Raw genomic sequence first — 10,615 nt, 5'->3', positions numbered from 1 at the left:
TTTTGGAGGGGAAACTGGGAAAGGAGAAATTTACGTGTAAATAAAGAAAATATCTAATAAAAAAAAGAGAATACATTCCATTATATCTTGCAATTCAAATGTAAACATCCCATTATGTGGGAATATATTTGTCTAGTCATTGTGATAACAATTGTTTAACTAATCTGCATTTGCCAAAGATTTTCTTGAGTTCTTTCCTTGAAGTTGGATCCTAAGGGAAGACTTGAAGTTGGAATTCCAAGGGAATACTCAACTTTAAAGCTCACTGATTCGGCGCACTCTGCGTGCGTGCGTTCCCTTCCTTCTGTCCCTGCTGTAAATGCAGCAGAGTGTTGCTTCTCTGACTCTTGCTAGTCCAGGGACATTATTCATCGCAATTCCTGCCAAGAAATAGACTTGGGAAAGTCAGAACTCTGTTGCTTTCCTCCAACTTTCTTCAATTCCTGATTGGGCTGACTTTCCACAGAACACCATTGTTGACAGCTTCCTACTTTTCTTTTGTAGATTTCTTGGTCATGCCATAAGGATAGAATCTGCCAACGAAACGTCTCCCTGATATCATCACTGTAGAGGCATTTCTTGGGCAGGATTTTTGAGGATGAAGAAAAGGGATAGTTAGGAGTGTCCGTCTCTCCTCTCCTCAGATGCAGGGATGTGAAACTGCTCTGACGATGCTGTCCATCAGTAAAACCAGAAAGCCTCCTTTGACCGCAGCTCACTGGCTTTCCTCTGTCCAAGCATTTTAGAAAGAGTTGGGCTCCATTTGGGTCCAATTATGGTCCACGTAATGCTTCTGATATAATTCACTGAGCCATCTATTCTTCTCTTTCTCCCAAGTTTTTTAATGGGGTGAGGTAAGAATTATAAGGGAGGTGACAGAGGTGTCTTCATTAAAATAATTCATGTCAAATACCACAAGAGGCAGAGCATGAAACTCCAGTAGCTTAACGCAGTGATGGTTTATGGAAATCTAGTGAGTATCGATTGGTCCTTCTGCAGGCATATCATTAGTCAGAAAGGTTCACATGTCCTACCCTTCAAGTTGGCTTGGGAAATGAATGTTTATTCATATGAGCATCCAATCTCTGCCACTAGAGGGCAGAGTTTCCTCATGTAATCATTTCATGTTTCCTCTGCTGTTTAACATACATGGGTGGTATGTGTCATTCATTCACTGCTTATTTTAACACTGCACTAACACTATCAGTCCTAAAAATATCTATGCTCACAGATTTTTATGTTTTCTTCATGATCATCATTACCAGAATATCATCATTACCATCAGAGGTAGATATTATCTCAAGCACTTATGATTTTTGTTTCAGACATTAAATGCTGTGGTTCAAATTAGTGAAAGCCACTTGTGTCTCACTCCAGAGTTGGTATCTTAGCCACTATAATATATACTCTGTGTATTACTTTCTCTTGGAGGCTAATCATGGATAGAGGGACTTCAAATAACATGTTTGTTCTCTAATACATCAAGAGATCAGAAGTCCAAAATCAAGGCATTGATGGGGTTAGTTCCTTCCTTTGAGGGAGAATCTGTGTGGGGCTGTTCTAAGCTTTTACTGGTGTCCGTCCATCCTTGCCTTTCTGTCTTGTGGACACAGCACTGCAGGCTGCCCTTCATCCTCATGTCACATTTCACTTGGGCTTTAGGCATCGCTTTTGTTGTTTGCTTGTTTTGTTTCATTTCATTCTTTTTCTTTTAGATTTATTTTATTTATTTTATGTGTATGAGTACACTGAAGTTGTACCGATAGCCATCAGCCATCATGTGTGTGGCTGCTGGGTATTGAATTCAGGACCTCTGCCAGCCTCGCTCATTCTGGCGTAATTCCCTGTAGCTGTCTTCAGACACACCAAAAGAGGGCGTCAGATCTCATTATGGGTTGTTGTGAGCCACCATGTGGTTGCTGGGATCTGAACTAAGGACCTTCGGAAGAGCAGTCAGTGCTCTTACCCGCTGAGCCATCTCGCCAGCCCCCATGATAGCTTTTTGTATTGTTCAGTCCAAGAGTTCCCATGAAATTTCCTGAATATAACCTTTGTATGTAATTTCCTTGTCTGTGGACATGGTCTGGATAGGCCTACAGCTAGCACAGAGGCTCTTGTAAGATGTCTTACCAAGCCAGTCTTTTCTTTTGTTCTGGACTGACTGAGGTTCCTTGGCTCAGTGAGCCAAGAGGGACTGGATGTATGTTCCCAATGGCTCCATGTCTGTACCTCCTACACAGCGTAGAGTTCATATAAAGTTTATTCATTCAGCCCAGAGCTAAGCTTTTGCTAGGCTTGTTATTGTTTTAGAATATTTAAGAGCTTTTCAAAGTAGGAAACACATTTCCAATTCAGTCCTTAACGCTGGGGATCTTGCTCCTCCAATGTCTTATTTATACAGGAGAAGAACTTAATTATACTGTCTTATTATGATGCTCCTTTATTAATTTATAAATCCAGTTGAAATTTATCGTTTTTCAGTCTCAGGGATTTTGTAGTAAGCTTTGTGGTGGAGTGGTTCATAGTGGAAGTGTTCTCTGGAGTTTACATACTCTCTTGATTGCATTACAGTGGCTCCAACAGGGTTCCTTGTCCTTTCTGACAGCTGGGTATGACGTCGCCTGTATTTTGAAAGTATTTCCCATCAGGAACATTCTCGTCCTTTTATGTCTCATTTGAACTCCTTCTGAGACACTGTCTTTCCCCCTCTCATTAGAACTTTGCTTCAAAGAATATTCTTTCCAGCAGACAGAATGAATTGTAACCATATGGTCATTCAACGCTAATGTGACCCTGTCTCCTGTATGTGTTTACCACTACTACCATAGTACTTTAGACATTGTGACACACCAGCATTTTAATAGCATACATTTCAAAGGGAAGAGAAGAAAAAAAATATATATCTTCTTTTTCTACAATTCAGATGACAGTTTGAATACTTACTGGAAGTGAGCAAGTTTTCTAACCCCGAAAGTAGATCAAGTAAATAAATTAAATCCGTATTCTAATCAAGAGAAATTCTTAGCAGTTGATTTCTCCACAGGCATTTAGTGTGGGTAATTGTGACTTCCTTGATGTAAGAAACACAACAAGGTGTGTATTCCTTGAGAATTAACTCACTGACAGTTATACTTTGGGCTTCAGTGGCTTGATATTGGTGGTCTGCATCGTCTAGGGGCTACTCCCCTTTGTCCAGCCTCTTCTGCTCTGCCCCCTGACCATCTGCCCATTCTCCAAACACATCTTTTCACATCTGTAGCTTTTGGATATACCATTTTATTTCTTCCAGGGGTCTATTACCATCCATTCTGAAGCATTTCTCAAGGTGAGCTGATGGCCCATTTTACATCACATGAGCAAGTGAATGAACACGGGGCAGCATGAACAGTGCCCCATGATGGTGAAACCCTTGTTGTCCACCACACTGGGTTTATAGTTCTGCTGCTTGATGGGTGACTTGGTCAGACTGCCTTGCCACTCAGAGACTTAAGTTTACTGATTTTAAAACAAGGATGATAACTGTTTCTGACTAAAAGATGCATTTGAAGTCCTTTGCCTAGACCATTAGGAATAACAGGCACTGTTGAGAGAACTATTCTGTGTATTTTCTTCAGTTGCAATGTGGTTGAATCTGGCTCATGTCATCATAAATAGATTAGGTGTTACTATTTTAGATGATAAATCATACACCATAAACCATATACCTAGTGTGACTATCACCAAATTTTTTTTCCAAATCCAATAAATAAAATATTAAAACTACAAAATTCATGCAGTAGGGAAACAGTTGATTTGGAAAGATGACAACTGAGGGGCAGACTGAGGGAGGGACAGGGAAAGGAGGAGAGTAGGGGGAGGAGGGGAGGGGTAGCAAGGGAGACAAAGGGAGAGACTAGAACAGGGTTTTCTTAAACTGAAAATCTTGCAAGTGACTTCTAGAGAGTGGGCATAGGCTGTTGACAGCATCCATACTTCTGCGCAGTGGTTAGTAGACATCTTGGTGACAGACGTATACTCACTCACAGACTGATGAATTTATCCAGAAACTTACTGTATTTAGATTTTATTGGAATTACTTGGGAGTCTGAGGCAGAAGGATCTCAAATTATTTTTTATTTTTTAAGAGTGCTAACACAAAAAGGAAAAAGAGCTTCAACTTCAATCTAGCGTTAATTTAGAGCCCCTAGAATGAGAATCTTCATGTAACCATAATCAGCTTTAATCTAATGGCAATTATATCAAAATTCTACCATTCTGTTTTGTTCCTTCATTCTCATTTTTGTTTGTTTTACTAGAATATTCTACAGACACCAGCAGATAGTTTGAATTCCATTCATAAATATTTCAGTGTACACTTCTATTTTGCAAAGTCATCCTTTTTAGAAAAATATGTAACTACAACTCAGAGTGTTTACATTTTTGGATGTAGTGAGTGGTTCAACAGGCACTGAGACAGGTTACTAGAGAATCAGGACTTTGTTAGAAGGCTCATCAGTGCCACGGAGAGACAGAAGTGCAACAACATGGCGGGGACTCTGAGGAGCGCTCAGGACCCAGCAGCAGTGACAGACAGCATGGTAGTGTCTCTGCAGAGAATCAGCACCCACACATCACGGGAGAGAGCCTCTTCCTACAGCTCTCTGGTTCACAGGCAGGCCTGCACTTACTCAGTCTCTCAGATTCCTGGTCAGAAGGCAGGGAAGGGATGGGGAGCTGATGTGGTCACCCCTTGATGTACATGTCTCTAACTGAACAGGAGAGGGCTAAGTTCTAGCCACTACTAGATTCTTGCAATTATACTACAAACCATTTCCTAAAAGGGTTTAATAACTAGTCTGTGTCTGATAAAGTTTAAAAATTTTTGTATTGGTCTAATTAATTTGTGTGCATGTGTGTGTGTGTTGGTATGTAGTTTAGGGCCTTGCACATGCTATGTAAATGCTCTACCACTGAGATACATTGATAGTCCAATGAAACCTTTTTCTACCTGCTTTGTTTAAATCAGGAAACAAGAACAGTATGCAGACTGTGTTTTTGACTATGTATATTGTTTCTTAATATGCTCAATATGTGACAATGCTATATGACTATTATTATATACATATATTACATACTGAATGCTATTTTACAGATACACGCACGTGTGCACACACAGAGAGGATAGAGACTGATTGGTAGGTTTGGTTATCTGTGGTGGAAGAGCTAGCTGCGTTGGCTTGCCTTCCATAAAGCAGCATCAGGCTTTTGTCAGCTGGAGCCCCTCAGCTCCTGCAGACTCCCCCAGGTCTTTGTAATCCACACTAGACCCCATTGTACCAACCAGAGTAACTTCTTGTGCTGCCTGCTTAGCGCACTGAGCTTCACGGTGCCATCTCCAGCCTACCTCTACTATCAGGCCACGAGGATAGAGATCTCCAAGCCCTAAAACACCCTGAGTCTTTAAATACACGTTTACTTTTGTGTACTGTTTACACTGATGTAGGCAAACTGTGTAAAAATTCTTAGCATAGGATTGAACCCATAAGCATTTAAAAACGCCTAAATTATCTGAGACTTAGTGTATCAACACTTCTCTTTACTCGAACTTTTTTGTTTCTGTTTTATTGCCTTGCCTCCAGGAGGCAACTCTCCTCATTACTTTGACAAAATGCCCGAAGGAAAGATCTTAAGGAACAATTTATTTTGCTCATGCTTTGACAGAGTACAGTACATCGTGGCAGGGAAGTCCCTGAAGCAGAGACAGTGGTGGACAGCTGTGGCTTCAGGGGATGGCAGAGCAGGAGTGAAGGGCTTCAAGCCAGGTGCCTATAGCTCCTATAGTCTGTGAGCCAGGCCCCATATTTGAAGAGTTGTATAATCCCCCCAAAACAGCACCACCAGTTAGAAACTGCGTTTTCAGACACATGATTCTGTGGGAAAATATTTACATTGATACTACAACAGCAGCTTCTTTCACCTATGTGAGGGTTTGATTTATAATTTATAAGACCTCCAGGCCAGCTGTCGTAGGACACTTGTCTTCTATGACATACGGGCCATCATTTTGATTCACTGTGTCACCTATGCAGATGGAGGCAAACAGCCTACCAAGCATTGTGAGATAAAATAACAGATGTGTAATCAGTTTGTAAATTGTATGGCTCTGTATTTAAACAAGGTATTACTATGCACAAGGACAGGCTGAATTATGCATTACATTCTCTCTTAAGCCTTCATGTTCTTATTCTGCTGTTTGCCCTTTAAATTAATCACTAGTCATTGCTGGTCTGGAAGCCTTTATGCACATTTCTTTTCACCATTTGTCATATAATATTAAGGCCATTTTTTCACATCTCTGTCTTCTATGAGATTCTGAGAGAAACCTCCATTTATTCTGTGCTTGACATACAGCTAATACTCAGTAAGTGTCTACTGAATTAGATTGGGTTGGTTTGAATAATATTATCCTTGTGTCTGTCTTGAAGGGCAATGCCATGTCTATCCTATTATTCAGGATTATCATCTGGTACCTGACCACCCTTGGAACTTGTATACACTTCTGTGGAAATAATGGGGATGCAATATTCATGAAAATAGAATTCTACATTTTTAAAGGAAATGATCAGAATCCCTGGGTGTAGTATTTGCCATTTTATCTGATCTACTTAGAATTTAAGGCACTTTTGTGTGCCTCATTAGTGCAGTAGGTAATGGATCAGCCTCACAAAATACTTTTATTTGCTGGAGAAGACGTAAGCCTTTGAGAGAAGGCTTCACCTTTGGCCCATTCCTCAGGCTTCCTTGACTGACTTGGAGCTTTCTTCTCTTTAACAGCTGGTTTGCCATCCATCCTGTGAGCATGAACAATAGCAACCACTTTGTAAATAGTGACAATATGGGCTATGCAGCTTACCTTTTTGAGCAAGAAAAGAACAAAGGCTATCTACCTGGACAGGTGAGAATAAACATCGCTGAAATCTTCATCTTGATTTAGCAAATGGAGTGAACAGTCCATTCAGATCTCAAGAATAAAGTGTTCTCATGGACCCCATGAATATGCTTGCATGGAAAGAATTCACTGTTTGGGAGAAATGGTTAAGAGTGGTTAAGAGTGGTTAAATCCAGTTCTGGAGGATAGGACTTAGTTCTCAGCATCTACATGAGAAGGCTCACAACCACCTATAACTCCATTTACAGGGGATCTGACCTCCTCTTCTGGCCTTTATGAGAAATTCTTGTACAAAGTGTATACCCCCCCACACCCACACACTATCTAATCTATTGACTATCACCCATCTATCTGTCTGTCTATCTATGTATCTATGTATCTATCTATGTATCTATCTATGTATCTATGTATCTATGTATCTATGTATCTATCTATCTATCTATCTATCTATCTATCTATCTATCTATCTATCTATCTATCTATATCTATCTATCTACCTACCTACCTACTTACCTACCTACCTACCTACCTAATTACTTATATCCAGTAAGGAATGAAATGTTTCAAATGATAAAGGTATAATTTATTCTGTACAGCAGATGCTTATTATATTGAAGGCTTCATAAATTTGCAACCAATTACATAAGACTCATTTTATATTTTCTGTAGCATGTGATCAAGCTGGTAATATGATATACTTCACTTTAATTGTTAGTGCTATAAGAGAGTAGTATGCACCTTCTTAGTAAGACCATGAATGGAGACAGACCATGAGACCCTTTTATTGATTCAGGATTTCCCAATGAAACATTCTTTCCAAGGACCTTCATCTGGTATTTTTCCAATAAAACTTAAAGGGCTGGAAATATGGCTCAGCAGTTAGGGACACTGGTTGCTCTTCCAGAGGACCCAGGCTCAGTTCACAGAATCCAGATGTCACCTTATAGCTTTCTGTAACTCCAGTCCCAGGGAATCCAGTGTTCTCTTCTGGCCTCCATAGGTACCAGACTTGCACATGGTGCATGGATATATATGCAGGAAAACACTTACATACATTTTTTAAAAAGTCCAAGCCAGTAGCGACCCTAATCCATGACATCTGTGACCTTGAAACTAACCTGGTAATGAGATCAGAAACAAGGAAGCTGATTTTCCTACTAAAGGAACCTCCTAAACTATGGGCAACTAGTGGCTACAGAGAGACAAGGGAGACAAGGTGCTGTTCTGCTTGGCCACTGGTTACAAGATGCAGAAAAATAAAGATGATGAGAATCTGAGGACCTAGTGCAGAATAAGGATTCCATTATATAGACAGTGGCCTCATTAAAAAAATTCTGCTCTTTTAGACAAAACCCTTCTAAGCAAAACCATCTCTCTCCCTCCCTCCCTCTCTCTCTCTCATTAGCTTGCATTTAATTTTAGCTTGTTGTTTTCCTGTCTTCCCCCTTCACTAGTCCTTCCTTCCTTCCTTTTTTCTACATTCCTTTCTACCTCTTTCTATTCTATTTTTGAGAGGGCCTTGCTACATTGTCTAGGCGGACCTTGAATTTATAATCCTCCATCTTTAGCCTCCCAACTTTCAGAATCTCAAGTATGTACCATTATGAAATTTGGGGGAAAAGGTTCTCATTTATACATTAAAAAGACCATTGATCCATGTCTTTCTCTAAGAAACTGGAGATATTAATTGGGAAACAAGATGGACCCAAATGGATACCTGGTCTGTCTCTAATCTGGTTTAAGAAAAGAGTTGCTCATAGTGGGCCAGCAAGGGCAGTGAATTTCAAGGGTAAGTCTATCTCTGGGCTTCAGGTAAAGCATCCGGGCACTAGATGGATGGCTCCACGTTTTATAACTTAATCTACTCTGCATTCACATCAGATTGTGTTAGAGAAAGGCATGCTTTTGAAAGGATCCATTGAAAACTTCTGTCAGTAACTGGATTACCTTCAGTAATAATAAGACTATCGATGGCACCATGAGCCTTTTTAGAAAGAAAAATATTTTCTCAGAACATCATATAGCCCTCTTATTGTCTATATATGATTTTGCCTGAAGGATTGGAGATAGTTCAGTTAGTAAAATGCTTCTTGTACCTGAGTTGAATCCCCAGCATTTGAACCAAGATTTGGACATGCTTGTAATCTCAGCACTGGAGAGACAATGGCAGGTGGATCCCCGGGGGTCACTGGCTGGCTACCATGGCCTAACCACAAATGATGAGTTTGTGAGAGATTGTGTCTCAAAACCAACCAACCAAAACTGAACGAGAAGGATGGTTTTTGAGGAATGATACCTGTGTTTGATCTCTGCACCTATCCACACACTTGTGTGCATACGGAGGTTTTATGAGTGCATGGCTTGTTTGTGCTTCTAATGGAAGTTATTATTAAAGAAAAAATATGGATTTATTTTGACAGGGACCGTTCGTAGCAGGCTTTGCTTCATCAAATCTCGGAGATGTGTCACCCAACATTCTTGGCCCACATTGCGTCAACACAGGGGAGTCTTGTGACAATGACAAGAGCACCTGTCCCAATGGTGGGGTAGGTAGTGAGGGCATGCTTGCCTCATGATTGAATATTCATCAATAGCATGCAAATGTGTTGTTTCTAAGTATACTCTGGCCTGTTGGTCTCTAGTCTCTACTCTTTTTCTGAAGCACTTATGCACCTTCTCCAAGTTTTAAGTGACTTGTCACAGTTTCCCATTGTGATGTCAAATGTAGAGGTTGTGTACAATTCCCTGAACCTGGGCAGCTAAAGATATTTTTACCTTGGAATATTTAAGTTTCTGAGTTTGTACCCAAAGCTGCCTGCTATGATATTTCTCACAGATTGCAAACCTATAATTTTTTTCTTTAAAGATTTTTCCTTTTCTTTCCTCTTAAAATTAAAAAACTGGTCTTTCTATAAAACATCAAATAACATGGATGCACAAAATAGTAAAAGTGGAAAGTCCTTAAGTGTGGTGGTTCAGTGTGAATGTCCTCATAGGCTCATATGTGGGCATGTTTGGTCTCCAGTGGGTGGAACTATGTTGGAAAGATCAGAAAGTGTCGCCTTGTTGGAGGTGGTGTGTCACTGGGGGTAGACTTTGAGTTTTCAAAAGGTTCGTGCTATTTCCTGACTCTTTCTCTGCCTCCTGCCTGTGCGTTAAGATGGGAGCTCTCAGTCGCTGTTCCAGGAACCTACCTTTGTGCCCTTAGTTCACCATCATGAACTCTTACCGAAACTGCAAACCCAGTTAAAGTCTTTCTTCTATAAGATGCCTTGGATGTGGTGTTTTACACAGCAATAGGGAAGTAACTAAGACACCAAGTAGCACTTGTCTCCTTAGTCCATAGTGATTGTTACACGCACCCTTCTTCCTGTGTTTGTCTATGCCTTCGTAAAACAATTTTATGATTTTATTTGTGGATGCCAGGATTTGGATTCTCCTTATAATTTCCCTTAGACATTGCTTTGTATCTACAGATGTGGCAGTTTTGGAGGTCAGCCATTGAGGTTGTACTCTCATGTATTTATTTACCTGCTTTCCCAGAATCCATGCAAGCCTGGTTCAGCTTTCACACAGCTGCAGAAACTCTAGCTTCCTGATTTGCATTCTTAGTGAAGCACCCCCATTCTATGGTCGCTTTTGTTACACTGTGTCTATTTTCCAATTCTACCTGATGAGCAGCAGGGG

At 40.4% G+C, this 10,615-nt stretch overlaps 1 protein-coding gene across 4 annotated transcripts in view; it reads left to right on the top strand.

The window, feature by feature from the left end:
- Asah2 (N-acylsphingosine amidohydrolase 2) overlaps nt 1–10,615 on the top strand; it is a 112,404-nt gene that overhangs the window by 66,472 nt on the left and 35,317 nt on the right. For all 4 annotated transcript variants that reach the window (XM_031390087.1, XM_031390089.1, XM_031390086.1 and 1 more), the window contains 2 exons: nt 6,814–6,934; nt 9,349–9,474. In XM_031390087.1, coding sequence (XP_031245947.1) covers nt 6,814–6,934; nt 9,349–9,474 — 247 coding nt within the window. The remainder of the gene's footprint in view (nt 1–6,813; nt 6,935–9,348; nt 9,475–10,615) is intronic.

Source organism: Mastomys coucha, unplaced genomic scaffold (genome assembly GCF_008632895.1).
Source record: "Mastomys coucha isolate ucsf_1 unplaced genomic scaffold, UCSF_Mcou_1 pScaffold21, whole genome shotgun sequence".
Taxonomy (NCBI): domain Eukaryota; kingdom Metazoa; phylum Chordata; class Mammalia; order Rodentia; family Muridae; genus Mastomys; species Mastomys coucha.
The sequence above is the reverse complement of the archived record's forward strand: the minus strand, read 5'-3'. Positions and strand labels throughout refer to the sequence as shown.